Raw genomic sequence first — 20222 nt, 5'->3', positions numbered from 1 at the left:
ACCATTAATTTTTAGTATCTATCTGAGCACTGCTGTGAAACAAGTTTGCCTCTGTTCCACGAAAGAAAACAAAACAATTTCTATGCACTTCTGGAAGCCAACAGCACACAAATCAATTTAAACAAAGCAGAACAACAACAACAACAAAATCTAAAAAACAAAAAAAAACCCAAATTGTTGTGCAGCAAGTTCTCCTTAGAAACATGCTGTAACATATGTGTTTGCTATTTTAATTGTACTTCTTCACAATTGAAAATGCATTAGTACAAGGTTGGATGTTGGGACTTGGGGTTGGATGTTCAGAACTGAGGATGTTGGTTCGGGCTGTTGTTGTCCACAGAAACAGAGCACCACCACCTCCAAACCACGATGAACACAACTATGTGTATCCTGTCATTTGAATTGGAATAATCTCCACCCTTCAATTCAAAATATTTTTTTGGCATTACAAACGCAGTTATGTTATGGAGGGAGACCATCTCAGAAACATGAGACAGTCCCTGTGCGGCTTACAAGGCACCAGGCTTCTGAATTAAGGAAGGTCAGACAGTAATTTGCAAATCAGTAATTTCCTTTTCTGAGATTTCTACTATTTAAATATAATTTTAGAACAGCTGTGCATAGTGAGCTGATGGACACGCACTCAGGAACAAACGTACCAAAGAAGAAATTTTTTTTGAAACAAATCTCTGTAACCAGAAACAGAGATAACCAACCCCACCCCAGTTTAAACAATGGATGCCCAACCCGTAGCTCTTACCTCTTTGTTCCTTTGTAAATAAACTCCTTACATTTGAAAAACAAGTGATTGTTACTGTGTGATCTGCAGTAGCAATCAATAAGAACATTAAGAACACTGAAACCTAACTTTAAGTACATGCTTTTCCCAAAATTTGTGAAGAAGCACCATTTAAGTGAGAGTCAGACTACTTTTGATTTTCAAGTAAGAAAAATGTCATCTTGTATAACAGCTCCTAGAATTTTTCTGCTAGGCTTACATTTCACATACAGGAAAAGAATCCATTATTTTAAGCAAATAATCAAGATTTTAATGGTTGGAAATGTACAAGCTTGAGGGCAAGCCCATATCAGTAAAATGCCAAATATAATCTCCTGATTATATGATGGTAAGAGGAACCTGTGACAACATCCATCCTAAAAGACTGACTTCCTTAAGTGTCCCTAAGTCTTTACATATGAGTGTATTCTAATTAGAAATGTGGAACTTTCAGTCTAATTTCCAGCAGGACTACAAAGTAAAAACAGAAAATAAGAGTACTTACCTAACAGTTGCTTGGAAAAACATGAAGAATGTAGTCATGCTACTCACTAATGGCTTAAAAATGTGCAACTTATCTAAAACATTCAAAACCAAGCAGAAATGAATAAGCTTACGCTCTTGAAAGGATTTTAAGTGAAGTGTTACATTAAGACAACTTCTACTGACAAGCCTAACCTTGGTCATCACTGAAGAAAAAGCAAGAACCAAATCAAGCTTCTTGCCCCTCCTACAGATACACCATGACAAAAGGCAAAAGCAGAGGTTCTTCACCCTTATGACTGAAAGGAGCATGAAGTAAGAGGATGGAGAGTGGGTGAACTGGCAGAGCCACTGAAAGAAACGTTTGTTAAATGTGTGTGTGCATTTCATTTTTGGTAAGGAACAGATAAAGATGAATGCAGACAAAAGTCAAGTTTGACAACTGAAAGAAGAAAGTGAAACCTGCCAGGCTGACAAGAAGAACAAAAGAATACAGAAAACAAACTTAGATCCCAGAAAACATGAAATTCTTACTAGATATAGATTTATACTTAATAGAGCAACAGATACCATTATACCAGAGTACACTGAAGAACAAACTAGTTCATGACACACGTCTACAATGTGCAAGAAATCATCAGAAAAAGATCCCCTTTGTTCAGTTATGAAAAAATGTAAAGAGAGACATAAAATGCCAGACCTGTTTCACAAGAGTACAAACAAACTTTTCTAGAATTCTGAGGTGTCCAGAGCTGTTGGCCCAAAAGCATGGAGCTAGGAAGACAAAGCCTGCCTATGTGCCTGCTTTGGAAAAGACACGAATCTTTCTTCTGCAGGGAAAAAATAAAAGTTACCTTTTCTTAAGAAAAGGTGGATTAAAAAGTAGTCGTGACTACTCAGAAAAGATTTTCCATACTTGGATTTGAAGATATCTACGATGAAGGCTGACTGAACTCCTGTTTATATATATTACAAATCTATCAGGTATAAGAGAAAATTAGAGAACAGCTGAAGTACACAGTGAAAAATAAACAGTTAAAAAATAGAATGAAATTGAACTGACAATTCTGCAGCTGTTTTGGCATTCACAAACATACGGCTTGGAAATAAGAGCTGATGCCTTAAAGAAAATGCAGTCCTTAAAATACGCCCTGAATCTATTTATGTTAAATTACTACCTAGTTACAGAATAAATTCAATTAAGAAGGAACGTGAAAAAAACAGAAATGTAATTTCTAATAGCATCTGTTTACCTAAATTGAAACAAAATTTCAGATAAGTTCATAGGATTCACCACAACTCTGCACAACGCTGCAGACAGTGCTTAGAGTACTGCTAATGAAACATTAAAAAAAAAAAAAAAAGAATAACTTCTATTACTCCCAATTTTTGTTTAAACAATGTTTGTAAAGCGTAATTCTGCAGTTATGGCAAAATGAAAGGACAGTACTTTTTAAAGGGTGAACTGGTAATTAATGCAGCAGTATATGTGTCCTGAAAATCTGAAGAAGGATTCTGATCATCCAAGCAGATGATGTTGATTGGGTGAAAGAGGAAGGAAAATCTACCCAAGAATACACGCAAAGAATAGCTTAGTCTTATCGGCACCGTTCCCCTTGCTTTCTAAATCCAGAATATACCTTTTTTGAGTGTAATTAAAGACCACTGAGTACTCATTGTATCTTCATAATTGCTCGGCAGGCCTGGGAAAACTACTAATTTCTTTTCCTGAGAATGGATTAAGCAAAAACAAAAAGACACATTTAGATAGTGTTATCAATTCTCTACACAAAGATACAAATCTATCACTTTATTCTGAATTGAGAACAAGTGAGAAAGCGTGAGGTTCTCAGTTTTGGAGGAAATTGAATTAAAATGATATGATGCAACGATACTGAATGAAAAGAAAAAAATATTTGTGAAACTGGGTATATAAATCCTATGTAAAAGCATAGTGAACACAACACTCAACTACTGAAATTTCCTGCCAGGTGAAGGAAATGGAAGACTTGAGTTGCATTCTTTGAAATAAGTCTTCCATTCAAATAAGCTCAGAACCTTCAAAAAAGCATGACAGACAACATATCCCAAGGTGGTATGTAAATGATCACAACTTAAAACAGCACCCAACATTTATACACCTCTCGACTTGTAAGCGGTTCTGTTCATTAGGTCACATGATGGGAGAGAAAGCCATGGGAAGGTAGGACTACACAATTGCCCATGGCTTATGGAGATTCGTGGTGTAAAAGAAGCTGAAGCATCAGACTGTGGTATTAGAATCACCACTACTGTGATCAGGGGAATGAGGCAGAGATCATTAAGTTAAATAAATGAGGCAGGATTTATTACACATGTGTAGTCAATTATAAATCAAGTCCACATTTCTGCTTTAATACTTGTACTTTAAAAATGGTCCACTTAATGAGAGCAGTCATTCTTTTCACTACTTTTTCTATGCTTTCAATCAATTTTCTTACTTTGTTTCATGTCTGTATGAAAAAGTAACTTACTGTCTTGCAATTACATTTATGAAAATTTCCATCTACGCCATAGGTGAACCATTCTGAAGCTAAGAAGTTCTTATGAAAAGCCTTTGAGAAAAATCCTAAGATATGGCTGTTAAAAAGCATTTCTTGAAATCAGCAGATTTAATGATTGTTTTTGTTTGTCTCTTGCACTTTACCTCATCTAATATTTTACATTTGTTCTGTATTACGAACATAGAACATTCTCCTTTGTGAAAGAGATAGCTGGGAAGAATTCCTAAAGACCTTGTTTTTGTCACTAGGTTACTGCAATATCTTCTACAGTAGTAGAAGTTATTCACATTGTATAGCCCTCTCTGCTGGACTGGACCACTGTAAGTCAAATAAGCAACAATACTGGAATATTAATACCATACTAATACTCACGTATACAAAGGGCTCACACAGCACTGCCTCCCAATTTGAGAAAAAATATAAGTCTGCCAAGGGAAGTCTTGTTTGAGGAAAATTTTGTTTGTTGTCCTAATAATATAGAGGTTACCTTACACACACAATCAAGAGAACAATTAGACTCATAAAAATACCCAGGTTTCAGTTTGATTCATGACTCCTGAAGTCAGCTTTGAATTGACTACAAAGATTAGCAAATTCACATTTTAAGTGTCAAGCTAACTTGACCTCAATAAGATATATTAAAACATCATTCTAATATAATGAAAAATTAAAATCAAAAATTTATATTCTCTATCAACGAAAAACATTAGAACTTTTCTCTGAAACTTCAGACGACTAGCAGAAAAGCCAAATGATTATCAGAACACACTTTTAAAAGCTCTTCTGCATGAGATCCCAGCCCGATACAAAGGCTAAGTGGATAGGTATGTCACGTCATCACAGCATGAGATACTGCCCGCTTCTGCAGTAGGTCTATGATCCCCTTTTCAGCTCTGATAAATCCACATATATTTAAAAAATATATTAACTATATCCTTATTGTCTTTTATTGTGTTCCATTTTATTGAAGGATAATAGTTTCTCTCATTTTAGCTTGGCTCTACTAAAGCTTTTAGGATTAAGCTTTGCTGACTCCAAAGCACACGAGTGTGGTCTGAACCATCCTCATGGAAAGAAACATAAATGCTCTCCTAAATGATTTTTAACACAACGTACTGTTGTGGTGGCAAAGAAAACATGTTTCAGTGTTCTTACAAAAAGTAATTTAAATGATCACAACATACATCTACAGTAAAAGGAACTGCCCTTGACACATAAATGCATTGTTGAAGCAACAGCTGAGAAATGGAGTTGTTGTTTATTACTCATTAAACCTTACTTTGAATAAAACTGGTAGTGTAAAAAAAAAAAAAAAAAAAAAAAGATTCATTCTCTTCTCTTTCTATATTGACTGCATGGCTAGTCTTGTTTCTCGGTACTACCCTGAACCCTAAGAACTCAATTGACAATTCCACTTGTATGTTTTAACAAAAAATGACTATACACAAAAATCTGACAACATTCTGCCTACTTGCCACAACGCTTCATAACAAACCAGCATCACAATACCTCCATCTTTTAAGAATACACCAAGATCAGTAAAACTTGAAGAAAAACTTTAAATATCGACTGCGTCACCATAAGAACATTTCACGCATGGCAACAGAATGATGATGTAAATTATGATACCATATCAACAAAAATACAATCCAAAGAACACATGAACAAGTAATGATGCTTTCATGTGCTTTAAACTTCCAGATGCAGGAACTATGTTTGAAAATGCATGCACGCACAGCTCGAAATCATGTTCCTTCTTTTTAGCCAGTAACTACATGCTAGACTAAAAATATCATTATGATTTCCTCAGCTAGTGCAGACAGTACACAGTGTTGAATCAACATGCCAGAACAAGACAATTTCTATACCGAAACAGTACCCTGAAAAAAGACAGGTTTACAAGCATGGAGAAAGCTCCAGAATCATAATTCTTTGTCTTTTAACATTTCCTTTATCAAGGAACTTTCTGTTATATCCATTATAAAGACAACAATTGATATGATTAACTATGAATAAGTGGGAAAATAAACAAAAACTGTAAATGAAGTAATGTAAAATAGTTATCAGATTTTTCTGAAGATTCAAAACTATGAGAGGAAAGTTATCAGGTAAATAAAATTGAGTCCCAATTAAAACTAACATGGACCATATCACAGTAATAGGTCTTACATTGCTATAGCAAGAAAAAAATTAAATATAAATATAAATTGAATGCAAAATTTTCTTGATTACAGTCAAAATTACAAAATAAAAAGAAGAGAGAGCTCTTTCTTCATTGGTAAAAAGAAACAGATAGATGCCACTATCTCCTTTTCTAGTTCTAGCTTTTTCTATAGCAACCTTGTGTCAAACTTTGAACTTCTTAAAAACAAGTTGGGTTTTCTTTTATGTTATTTGGCCCCAAATCAGCAAGTTAAAAATAATAGCATAAATGTAAAAAACTCTGTACCTCAGAAAAGCACTGTATGATTACACTGAATGAGCTTAATATGAAGAATTGTATATTACATAAAGCACAAAAGAAATGAAGTATACAAAGAGCCATAATACTGTTTATATTACAACTTAAATTAATACCTCAGTTTATTATCTGGGATTGTTTTCTACATTATAAAATACAAAGGGGGACATAAGATTTTGCTCTGATGTTTCAAATTTTTTCTTTATTCTTTGGGCAATAAAGTCAGATTAGCTCATACAGCGTTGTTTCTAAAAACAAGTATTTCTGCAGTAATTGAATTCCTTCTGCAGAACTCTTTTGCTGCTTAGGTGGATACCTAAAATCTTAGTTATTTTATTGAAATTAGATGAGACTTCTGTTTAAGGAGATCTCTTCACACCACAGAAGAAATAATTTCACAAGTGTACCCTCTTTGTAAGTATATACCAGCCTTTCTGAGATCACAGATCTATAACAACGTATTATAAATAGCTAGTTTTAAAAATAGACTGAATTCATACTAGCCTAAAAACATTCCAAACAAATGCATTCAGCATGGTAACTGTATACTGTACTCAACTAGAATAATTTTGTATTTGAAATCGTTCTGTAAGGATTCAATGCACAAACCCTTTAGAGTCAGCATATTTCATTTGGCATTGAACGGATACTAAAACGGATCTCTGAACGAATACTTCTCAGAAGTACATAGTGCTATTTTTTACCACTTAATTACAAAACCATTACAGATTTACATTAGAAATAATTAAGTGACAAAGAAAAAAAAGTTTTGTTTTCAAACAACTCTGTTGGTTAATAAACTGAATTTCCGTTTCATTTTATAATTTACCCTTCCTCAGAACATGAGAAGATATACCATGGAATGAAATTCTTCATGTTGAAATTAATAACCAGCTGCCACCGACTTCAGTATGTCAGAATTGATTTGTTGTCTCTCTGGACAACAGTAAGCTCCTACTTAGCTTTTTCCTTTCATCTTGCAACACTATAGCCATAAAAGAACGTAACAAACCTATTAGAACTGAAAAATAAGCGTAAAATATTTTATATGTGTTGAATTTGCAATTCTGAATTAATCTGCTATGTTTAATTTCATTACTACTCTGAAATTAATAGGAATGTCATTAAAATAAATCCAAAGTGCTGAGTTGCTTGACCTCTCTAATTATTTAAGATTGCAATTTAAGGCGAGGGGGGGAACAGGAACTTACCTACTTGGCACTTTGGGTAATAAGCTGCCATTTGTCCACTATTGTATGATTGTCTCTTATGCCTTTTTCTTACATTTGTATCAGTGGTCTCCCATTGTGGACTTTTTCTTTTGTTTATTCTGATAAGAACTTCAGAACTACCAGCAGGATTATCATCATGGCTTACACCACTACTTAATTCTCTGCTGTGAAACTGGTCATCCAGTCTTTCAGTCACTTTAGAAGAATTAGATCCTTTAGGTGTTTCCATTTCATTCTCTTGTTTCTTTAATGCGTTTTGCTTAGTAGAATGGGACCTCAAAAGAGGTTGTCTTTTTTCTTCCAAATAGGCCTGATGGCTTTTACTTGCAACAGCTTCAGGAGAATAAATGACATTATTTAACTTAAACGAATTGTGCTGCTCAACATGGCTGAGTTTTCTCAGAAATATTCTACAATCTTTAAAGGTTTTGGCTTTCCATGTATTTGGAAACAGTTTATCTTGGCTTTGTCCTTTTCTAACATTCTGTTGGCAACAAATTGTTCCATTTGTCTCTGTGTGTGACTTAAGTATATTTGCTAAACTGGGATGTGGGTTAAAGTCAGAAGATCCCATCATCTGTTGAACAAATGCATCTCTGGCTTCATTCTCAGTTGGCAAGAGGCTACTCTGAGATTCTACCAAAGTTTGAGTGGGCTGGATTTCTACTGTATTTTTTTCCTGGAGCACAGGCATTCCATCACTGCTTTCCCCACTTGCACTTTTAAACAACTGGCTTTGGCAAAAAAACTGTAAATTTTTCTTTTTCGATTTCCAGCCTCCAGGAGCCTGGCTATACAGCTTTTTTTTTGTTTGTCCCCACCTATCATTCTGTAACTTTTTAAATTCATTTCTTTTTAATCTGGCTAATGTGAAATTACTTTTCATGCTTAAGACTGGAGACCTCACCATATTGTGTAATATTTGCAATTTCCCTGCTGGTTTTGAAGGAGAGGATAGTGCAAACTTTTTAAAGTGCTTTCTGAAAAGGCAAGTACTAAGATCAGATTGCTTATTTTCCATCTTTATCTCCCTAGTACTAACTACTTCTAAAGGATTGCGAGCATTTGCCTTTCTCACTAGTGAGAGAGACTGCGTTTCCGTAGTTTGCATAAACCAGGTGCAGAGCTCATTCATGTTACACTTTTTCTGAAAAAGCATTTTTATAGGTGATGTTTCAATTTCTACAAGGCAGGAGTCTAAAGGGTTTGACATTTCACTGTTACAGTCTTGTTCAGTGGGATCCCTGTTTTCACATACACATTTATCAAACTCATTTCCCCCCACTCGCAACCAGGTATTAGTTATCTGTTCAAATCTATTATTTAATTCTTCCATCAAAGTGTCATTTGAAGCGGAAGTAGCCCACCACCTGAGAGAAGGCTTTGATGAAAAAATGGGATCCGATGATACATCATTAATGGGCCCAAAATCACCGTCCTCAAGATTCATTTTTGAATTTCCTGAATTTCTCATTTCTGAGGTATCTGTGGATGTTATGCTCTGATTTGATTGCCTACGTTTTTCCTTTTGATCTTTAGCTTTTCTCAAATGGAGTTTGTAAGATTTATGCAGCAAGGCACTTCTACAAGTAAATGCACTAGAGGATGCTAATGAATGTAAGAAATGCAGTGAGGGCTTTCTGTCTCTAACAGAGTGTCTCAATGGAATCTCACGTTTTCTTGACACCGTTGTAGTAACACTGTTTGATCCATCTTCTCTAGAATCTTTCTGCACACTCTTTACTTGACTCATATTATTGCACAGCTGATTGTTTCTCTCCTGTGATATGTTTTTTTCTAACAAGTTCTGCTGTTGTAAAGGAGGCAAACAGTTGCTAATGCTCACTTTTCTTTCCTGAGGTGAAACTCTATTAACAGTCACAGATATGCCAGAAATTTTTACTTTTGCTGGCCGACCAGGCTTTCGAATGGTAGTTAATGGTTTCTTAACTGGCCGGATAATATTGCTGCAAGGATGCGGTGATGCTAGGTTGCTCTTGATGGGTCTAACGTAGTCATAACCAGAGACCTCATTTTCAGTAGAAGAATTCTGTAAGGCTTTCACTATTTCAGTCAAAGCATTTTCAGTTTCTGCGGTACGCCTCGCTTTGCTGTGGTCATTGGCAAAACTGAAGTCAACCTGTTCTCTGGGCAGAGTGGTGATTACATTTAGATTACCTTCAGAAACATGTCTTTTAGTTCTTCTTGACCTTCCGAAAACAACTGTCACAGTAATATTTTTGTTGCTGTTAACTTCTTCCATTACTGATGCATCAGATTTGGTACTTTTACCATCACTGTTGAGTTCAGCTCTACATTCTCTCCTTTCAGTTACATCTACTTTTGGTTTTGGAGGCCGCCCAATAGGTCTCTTAACCTGCTTAACAACTTGAGGACCTATTTTCTTTGGTCTACCAGGCTTTCTTTTTAAAACAGAGTCACCACTATTGCTTGGTTTCTCCACAACTTCGTTTTGTTTTGAATCATTTAAGTTAGTTTGACCAACTGCACAGGAGCTTGTAATTGCTTCTGCACAAACACAGCTTGATTCCTCCTTGGCACTGTTTTCAAAATCACTGACACAGATTGCATGAGACAGATTCTCTGTGGTCTGTTTGTCTAACACAGTGCTTGTGTACCCCTGAAAGGAACAAATATCTGTACTTCCTTTAGAAGATGTAGTTGCAGATGTCAAAGTATATTTGATACCTTCACTGCTATTAACCTCTGAGACAAACATAAGCTTAACAGGACTTGAGTAGCTTAAGGAAGATGGTAATTCCCTAGCGTCAGAAGTTGCATGCAAGGCCTCATTGCTGGATGTAGATAAATCAATGCTCAGAGACTTCAAAAGGCTGTCATTAATTTCTTGATCTATAAACATTTCTTGCTTGCTTGTCACACACACAGTTTTGTTTTTATTGCTGTTTGACAAATGTGAATGTGGAAGGAAGCTTTGTCCTGTGCATCCCGTTTCACCCACACTGAAAGGGAAGTCTCTTCTGGCAAGTGGGTTCATAACCTGTTCATAAGCATTATCTTTTACTTTTTGGCTTATTTTGTAACTATTTAACCATGAATTGCTAGCCTTTTTAGCTAAGTTAATTGTATCTTCTAACCGCTCTACAACAACTTGTAGATTTGTGTCTCTCACAATTTTGCTTATATTTATGTCACAGCATCTTTCAGCATGGACATCTTCATCTATTTGCATTTTTTCCAAACATTCCACAGACTTCTTTGCATCAGATGATTTTCTGAATACAATATTGTTTGTTACGTACACAGAGTACCATCCAGGAGGCACAATGTTGCGTTTAGTTCTGCCTGGGGTTCTGTTACTTTCCCCATGCAGAGGAATCTGATCAGTCTCTTTTAGAGTTGCAAAATCTTGAGTTTTTGCAGATTTAGTCTGGTTGGCTGCAAAAGCACTGTCTTCTGAAAGAACTAGAAAGTCAGAGCTGGTTTGAAAATTAGGAAGAGGTAGTTTGAAAGACTCTGTTTGGTGTACTGGAAAACATACTTGTTTGGTATGGCAATTCATACAAGGATTACTTTCAAGACATTGCAAAGCTTTATCTTCTATCACAGTTAATCTGTGCCTTTTGTTTGGGTATATCTTATCAAAACTCTTTGCAGATTTCTTAGCATTCCTCTCAGAAATTGACTTTTTTCTTACAAAAGTTTCATCAAGGCTTGCAAGCTGTCTCTTGATTTGCAAAGACTGTCATCGAATATATGGTGAATCGGGAGAGTTATACATTGCAAATAAAGTTTCCTGACGCTTTCGAAATCTTGTTTGGATTATTTTATTTTCCATTTCCTTATCATGTTGGCGAAGTAATTCCATAAAACTATAATCGCTTGCCTTAGCATTATGCAAAAGGGAGGTTATAAAGTCTCCTAATTTTACATCGTTTTCTGGTGCCCTGTCACTGCTAGAAAATTTTACAAGATTTGCTGCTATATCTGTAGTGTCTATTGATTTTAACTTTTCATTAATACGGTCCATTAAATCTTGGAAAATGGCATGTTCACCTTTCTCAGCCTTCTCAGAACTTATATAATTGTTGTCTTCATCTGTTGATTGCAATGTTCCAGCTGAATATTCAGTCACTTTTCCTCCACAAGTTTTGTTTCCATATTCAAATTCCCCATTGCTTCCTTCAGCTGGCAAGAGGTATGGAGGCTGGTTGACAGATATTTCAGGCTTGTTATTGTCTAAAATTGGAAAATCCATAATTGATCCTTCCACTGTCTCAAATTCTTTATCCTGCACAGGTGACAGTGGTGGCGGTGATGGGCTGCGAGATCTATTTGAATTTTTAATGCTGTTTAAAAGATCACAGTCCGTAATTGAAGATGTACATGCTACTGCTTTCACAGAATGCCTGGTAGAATTTTGCAATTGTTCAGCACAATACTTATGAGAACTACATGTTTTGTTCACCATGGTCTTAATACATCCAATCGCTACAGCTTGGCATGACAAAGAATGGAAATCTTTAATACAAATAGGCAGAGGTGGTAAATAAGTGTTTGGTATTTGATTTTGTAAACAGCACCTTTTTGTTATCATATGTCCTTTGCAATTGCAAAATGAAACATGAACATCTTCTTCAGTAAGGAAACTGGGAGTTTCAGAGTGGACTGAATGTGTTTGTTTGCAACTGCAAACTATAGGAACGTTTTCATCTTGCATTAAAAATTTTAACATAGCCAAAGTCTGTTGCCAGTGATATGAACAAAAAGACTCCAAAACTTTGTTTAATGCTGATTTTCCTTTTTCCAAACTAGTAGTTTCCTCTGAATTTGCATCAGCTGTTGAGCTTGAACTGAAAATGAAAACAAATCAAAACAAAACATAAATTACAGTAAAACACCATAACTACTGTTTGTTACAATGGCTAAGCTCAAGATTAAAAACCTGAAGTTTGCAAAACAGTTCTGTTCTATTTGCACAACTCTCTCAAACTTGCAAGTTGCATCTTATATGTAGCTGTGCATCTTATATGTAGCTGTGGTAATCCTACCATGAGAAGAAAAACAATCAGAACTATGGAACATAAAGAATAGCTCAAAACACAACTTCTTGTATTTAAATGTAATTAAGCAGTGTTAACTTCCTGACATTTGAGATTGTCTTAGCTGTTAATTAAGTAAAACCTCACCATGAACCTGGGGGCTCAGTGATACTGCCACTTCACAAACTGAGCAGCTGAAGCACAGAGAGGGATGGTAAATGACTTGCCTAAGGTCACAATTCAAGCATGTGGCTGAGGCAAGAATGGATCCATCTCTCCTGAGACACCTCCTAAGCTATTCACGTACCAAAACATATCGAATGCTCTTAGGATAGTCATTAAATATTCTTTTAATGACTTGTTTTTCTCCATCTTTCTAGAACAATTGATCTTAATAGGTGCATAGAAAATGTTAAAAGTACCATTCGCTATTGTTACTACTCTTTTCAGATAAAAATTTTCCTTCTGGTACTTAAATAACTGTAGTGGTGCATCAAGGGCTCTTCAATACATTACACACGTACATATGCACACACACATATTCCTTCCTTATACAGAGAGAGAGAGAGAGAATCATGGCTGGAATAAGGAAGTGCTCTGAAAAAAGTTAATAAAAATTAAATCTCAAATACAGGGTAGGTCTATATCTAAGAAAGACTTCTGAGCAGTTATTTTAAATATATTAACTCAAAATAAAATCACTTATGAAACACTACCTTAACTATTTAATTCATTCTTTATCAATTATTAAAACTAATGTCACTACTTACCTAATCAATCATTTATATTGAAAAGCTGAAAATTTTCCATGGAAGAAATTAGTACAAATATTTCTTCATTTAAATACAAATTGGATAGCAACTATCACCAGATAGTTAACACCTAATTCAAATGTTTTACTGAAACCAATTGCATGACCAGAAAATATTAGAAGAATTCTGTTTTAGAAAAGTATGTATTGTTTAAACATATCACCAAACTCTGAACATGACACTAACTTTTTGACCTAATACTATCTTGCCTAATGTTTTGCATTTAAGCCTGAACTTTGGAGTAACTTAATTTTGTTTGGTATTACAATTGTTTTGAATAAGGAACAGACATTTTTTATATGTACTATATTTATATAAAAGTTACCTATTTTTTAATTAGCTCATACTCAATGTAATTAACATCAATAATATCTTTCAGCTTCAGGTTTCTTATTAGAAATTATACAAGCAAATTTGTAGTTTTATTGTCCCATATGGATTTTATAGTTCAGAGCTTTAAAACAACCAACTATGCATAACAATTCCTTACATCCTCTCCTTCTCTTGAAATATTTAGTATGAAATGGAACATACTGAAAAATCAATAGGTAATATTGGTAACTCATAAATTCTAAGATAATAGTGATACTACTAATTCAAATTGCAATTATGTTTAAATTGGAGGCATCAAAATATTAAACCCCTCTTTGTACTTGTGATCTAAAATAAAAACATTTGAGGACGCTTTACATCAGGATTTAACTGATTTTGAAACACCTCTGCACTGAGGAGTTAGAATATTACTTCTAGTTCTGTCTTATTAGAGACCATCCTACAAATTCAGGAGTCACAAGGTGTCAAAATATATCAGTATACTTGTGAAAATAAAGCATATTCTAATAATACAGTTAGAGATAAAAATTGCCCTACCCATCAACATGACTGTAAGGAAATAACGTATCAAAAAGCTAAACAGAAGGGGGAAAAAAAAAAGAACACATCGCTAGGTCACGGGTATTTTGTTTGTGAATCACAGTAGATTTGTTACATACTAATTTGCAGGGTGCAGCACAATCTTTTATAGACTAAATCTCTGCCTTTTCAGGCTTGCAAGTTCTGCCTAATTGAGTTTCACTAGTGATCTTTTAATGGAGATTGCTTGCATTCATAATGTGAGTAATTCCTATTTCAGATATTTCACTGGTGGAAGAAACTTCCAGAACCCTCAAACCTCCTCAAAGTCAATAATCACATTTTCCATAGGCCTCAAAAATAGTTCCGAATTTGCCATATTGAGATCCATCTATTAAAAAGTAACATGCTGCACACTCTCCTAGTATTCTTTCTTTCCTGGTTACCTACCCTTGCACGAAACAACTACAAACCACTTTCCCTTCACACGTTAAGTTTCTGACAGACAACTTCACCTACTGTAAAATGCTACCATGCTCCAAATGACCTGTTTCTGGAAACAGAGCAACCCCTGCCTTGGTCAGCATTTGGGAGCAGAGCTCATTCTGCTTTAAAGCAACACATTTGTTTGAAAAGAGAGTCTCTGTCTGTAGAGATGTCCACATATTCAAACAAACTAATGTAAACAGCTTCTCAATGCAATTATGGAACTGTATTTCAGTTTTCTATAATTCCTTTAATTCTTCCATATAGCCCTTTAAATTTACATTCTCACACAGCAGCTTTAGCATTAATTCCATAGAAAAAAGAATGAGCTATTTTGCAACTGCACACATCCTTTTCAGAACTGCCTTACACAACTTACAAATAACCAATAATAATAATAATAATAAAAATAAAAATTGCCAGCAAGGATCTGGAGGTAGGAACTGGAGGTGCTTACAGGGCTTCCCCTGTAAGCCCCTCCAGGATTAATACCTGCTGCTCTCTTGCTCCCTTTTGTGCCCAAAATCTCTGCAGAAAAAAAAGTGAAGCATGGAATTATGCTATCTCCCTGGTGGAGGGGAGGGTCATTTAATACCACAGACTGACGATTGACTGGACTCCAAAACTGGCTCAACGGCAGAGATGTTATAAGGCTAGGAACTAGACTTCCCATCTATTATTTTAGATGTAACTATTTCTCCTCATAAACTCTCAGGAAAAAGTGCTACTAGAGGACTCCCCGAAGACTTCCTTCCCTAAAGTTCTGTCTTCTGCTTTCTCAGCCACAGGAAGAAGGACCAATCTAGCAACATTTTGGAAGACCGAGAAGAGGAACAGAACAGCAACAGAACACATTTGCAAGTACTCATATGGACCATAGAACTCCTACAGAAACAAATGTGTACTTACTGAAATGTTTGTTTTCTGACTTTACTAAGTAAACACATTTATCTAAAAAAAAGCTGTATTTAAACTATATTCTTAGTAAAATTCAGTTCCATTTAAGAGTCTACATAGTTTTTGATAATTTGTAGCTGCAAACTAATTTTATATTCAGATTCTTTGGCTTTCTGAAATTCTTCTCATTTATGAATAATACGTCCATTCTAAATAGCTTCCTGAAAGCTATTATCTCTGCTATATAAAATTCTGCAAGTAAACTAGCCATTAAATGCTTAATTTGTACAGGTCTTGCTCTTATGCCACTGCTAATAAACGTATGCCTCGGGAGTAAGTCAAATGAGTCAGCGTACAGGTTTTTCATTTCTTTTTCTTTTTTTTCTTTTTTTCTTTTTTTTTTTTTACTGAATGAGCAAATCAATCACACATCAGTGTTGTAAATTTATGTGCAAAAGCATTGAAGTGCTTTACTACAAATTACAACGTAGAAACACGTTAACTAAACAATTAAATTCATACAATTAGATTTAGGAATATAACAACACAAAGAAGAAACAGAATTACAGTACATTTACAACACAAGACAAATACATGGAATTCATTAGAAAATATTGTAATAAATAATTCATGAATTATAGTGCAATTGATTTATGCATAAATATAACTAATTGCCTAAAAATCAGTTGTTAACAAAAATCTGTCAAAAATCAAGGCAGCCACAGAGTTTTACTAAATTACTGCGACAATGGAAATACTGCAATTAAAAAACAAATACAAGTATTTGTACTGTAAACAACTAAAAAATCAGTCTCACTAAAGTTAATATACAATTTAATATAAAATTGTCATTAGCTACCAGAAATGGTTTAAACAGCTTTACTGAGCAGTAGTTCTAAAAACAGAGGCACTGTTTTTTAATATAAAATACTTGAGAAACATTCAAATAAGTAGAAAGCACGTAGGGCTTGCTTTCGCCTTCATTTAAAATTCTGCTGAAACACGGATTTTCAGAAGTTGTCAATTACTAAGTAGTGACTGATAAGAGAATTTATAAAACAGTTCAAAGTGTGTAATTTAAGTGACATTTAGTGGGGTCAAAGGGGTTGGGGAAGGAGAATCTACACATTTCCCTGCCTTTCCTTAGTTGTGTAATCAAAGGTTAGCCTAATAATTAGAAACAAATAATTCTGTTCCTTTAAACACTTACAGGTTGAGTATCATCTATAAACTATCAAAAAATATTTTAATATACTATTTCTGACCAAAAAATAAATACAAGTACTAAAATGTTGAAAATTAATTATAATATTACATACAAAACTACTGAGTACTGTTAAGTCAATAGTAAAATGATCCCTGATTTTATGAATCCTGTTATATTTTTGGTCAGGTCATCTTCTAAATGATATAAAAAGAGTACTGTAAGTTGCCTTCAATATAAACTTCGGACTCAAATTTATAATGTTGTCTGAGGAGTAGAAAACATCAGTATGGTACAAATGTTAGGCAATGTATCGAAACCCCAAAGTTATGCAAGTAAAACAGAACTTGAACGTTTAACGTTTTTTTCAACTTCACTTTCCAGTGGGGATGCATTAACAATTTAATTCTTCTGGCCCTCACAAAATATGGCTTAATTCTTTTAAAATGAAAGATGACCCTGACACCTGCTGTTTTTTGACCTTGTTATCAGGTACAGTTCTGCTTAAAAAAGGATTCATTTTGAAATATGCAAGTAAACCTTAACCACTGAAGATTCAGTATAGATCTGAGAGACCAAAAAAGTGATACACTGTTTGTGCAGTTTCACTTAAATTCTTACAGATTACTCTATTTTAAAGTGTAAGCTTATTTTTCAGTAAGGTTAATAAATATGGACTAGATTTTGCCACTAATATTGCAAGTATGCTCTCCAGTGACTTTAATGGCAAATTCATTTAAAAATCAAGCTACCTGATGTAGCCCATACGTATCTAATGTCCCCTTTCTTTTTTTTAATAATTAACCTATGCATATGAAAATTTAAGTGCGAAAGAAAAAACTGACAATATATGTACGCGTGTGCCCCAGATGTATAAAAGTTGGAGAAAGTCTTTTTCTATCCCAAATTGGATGCATACAGACATAATTACATTTTAAGAGGAAAAGGGCATTTATGTTCTGTATTGAATACATGAAGTCTCTGCTCTTCATACGCAGACACACACTTTGTGATAGTCCATGAAAAAATTAAGCTTGATATAAAGTCCAGTGTGAATACTTTGAAATCCATTTAAAAACTGTAATATGAAAGTAATTGGTCTCCCTTATAGTCTATTAAAAGTTACGTATTTAAAGTGAACTGCCTAACTTCTAACTACCAAATTTATAAAGAATTTATATTATTGAAAGTTTAAAACAGCTTCACTGTTTAATATTTGTATTTCTATCAAGACCCTGAACTGCAAATTTGGTTATTAGCAAAATGATAATGTAACTTGGTATTCATTTTGATAAACTGAAAATGTTTTGAAATGTCACAGCAGCAAATACATTACAGTTACAGTGAGGTTTTTCAGTAGGAGTGTGACACAATCCTTAAATAAATTTTAAGTAGTCATAACATCAACTAACCAGCACGTTTAAACAAAACAAACCAAAACAAAAAACCATTCTCAAGCTCATTCTGTGCACATTATGAACATGCTCTAAGTTGCATTTCAACTCTCTTGAAACCTTATACGTCACCTTATTTTTCAAATTAAAAAGGAAAATTATGATAAGGATTAAATTATGTTATGCTCTTAAGTATTCCATCTTATTTCATATTTAATAGTTCTATAACTACAGTAATTTCTCGGGTTTCATAAGTGTACACTTTGTAAACACCAATTTCTTTCTAAACCACCAACAAAATTTTCTTAAAATGATAAAAAATGCAGTTTATGCCTGCTAACACACATTTTTAGTAATGAAATATCTCCTTCTTACTTGTATTGGATATTTAAGTAACGATTAACTTTTCTTTTTCTTTCACAGAATGTACTATATCCTACTAATACTTCACAAATTCACTTCCTGGTAAGGAGCTAGCTTTTTAAAAAAATCCCTTGATTTGTATAATCTGAGTTACTTACAATTTATTGCAAGTATTCTGTGAAGTTTGTAAGTTTGCTAACCATAGATTGTGTATTTCTGTAATAAGATGGTCCGTTGAATGGGTAGAGTGATTCTTCATCAATTAAAAATTATGCTTCACATGACAAATACTCGTTCTCCCAAAACATCTTTATGCTATTGACTACTAAATAAAACCTGAATCTTTTCACCTATTTATACGAGGATTATATTAAATACACACTATCAGAATTAAGTGAGGAACTCTATAATTCTGTCCACAGTGAAAACCCTGAATAAAACTATTTTTCAAAAGGCATGTATGTGGTTTTTGAACTGTATCATTTCACGTCTCCTGTCAGAGTGAACATATGTATTTCTCACACTGTGTGTGTATACAGACATACATACACACACACACACACACACACACACACAAAACAATTTGCTAACAATTATTCTACACAGGCTTGCTACTAGTTTTGCAGCTGCCAGTCCCTGAATCTGTCATATTAAATAAGCCAGTGTCTGGTAAACGGAGTTTCTTCTTCGGCGGAGTCTTCAATGTTCCAGATCTTTCTTTTACTTTATATTCTAAAGTGCTGTGAGGTACCCCATAAATTCCTTGTGCTTTGGAAACACTCATTTTCCCACTCATTACCATTGCAATTGCTTCTTCCATTATTTCATGATCATATTGCCGATAGCGGCCACGTTTTTTTCTTGGCTGCTTATTATCTTTACGATCCAAACTATCTTCTGTATTTTCTGAGGTTCCATCTACCGTCCCATTCTTAGCATTAAGACACAAAGGAGAGAGGTCCCCATGCAGAAAGTAGGAATCAACACTTGAGTGAGTTACAGGTCCAGAACATTCAATTTTGTTCTGTTTAGGGAGTATATTTTTCAATTTTTGAAGAGCTGATCCTTCTAAGACTGAGGAGGTTTTAGAAACGTGGTACATAACATCCAGAAGACCAGCAGTATCAGACTGTGGTTTGGACACAGAACTTATTCTTAGCTGAGGAATTTTTAATTGTACAGTAGGATTCGTAGTTTCATACTGGAGATTTTCACTTTTTTCTTTAAATTGTGTGACCATTCTCTGCAGAGTTAATTGGTGGAGGTAACTGGAAGCTGTTGGGAATTTTAATTCTGAGGTTTCAAGTAGACTGAGTTTACTTTTTTCTGTGCGCTCTGCTTGAGCTCTTGCCCACAAGGCTACTTTTTGTAGGACTGCACAAGTTTCTTTACTGTCTTTAAATGAATAACTATCATTGAAATCTCGAGTTTTGTTTTTAAAAGGTGCAGGCTTTCCTGCTGGTAAGGCTTCTAAGTGGAGAAGTAAAGTTTTTTGAGGTATGCCATAAAGTATGCCTGCTTTATTTATGTCCAGTGCTCCAGACTGAATGTCTTTCAAAGCTTTTGAGAGCAAACCATCTGCAAACTCAGCACTTCTTTCCACATAGTCCTCTCTGTGTCTGTGTAGTCTCCTGGATGGATGGAATGAAACGATGGTAAACTGATGTATGAGAGACTCTCACACAGCTATGGA

General features: G+C 34.5%; 1 protein-coding gene across 4 annotated transcripts in view; it reads right to left on the bottom strand.

The window, feature by feature from the left end:
• The window catches only part of LCORL (ligand dependent nuclear receptor corepressor like), a 72554-nt gene that overhangs the window by 6492 nt on the left and 45840 nt on the right, over positions 1–20222 (bottom strand). Inside the window, exon 7 of one of the 4 annotated variants that reach the window (NM_001397492.1) lies at positions 19329–20160. The exons of 2 other annotated variants lie outside the window; for them this stretch is intronic. In NM_001397492.1, the coding sequence (NP_001384421.1) occupies positions 19329–20160 (832 nt within the window). Of the gene's footprint in view, positions 1–15933; positions 20161–20222 lie in introns of those variants that run through there. One more of the 4 variants, NM_001031160.3, reaches the window with a different exon arrangement.

Source organism: Gallus gallus, chromosome 4 (assembly GCF_016699485.2).
Source record: "Gallus gallus isolate bGalGal1 chromosome 4, bGalGal1.mat.broiler.GRCg7b, whole genome shotgun sequence".
Lineage (NCBI taxonomy): Eukaryota > Metazoa > Chordata > Aves > Galliformes > Phasianidae > Gallus > Gallus gallus.
Note: the sequence above shows the minus strand (reverse complement) of the source record. Positions and strands in the feature narration are given on the sequence as shown.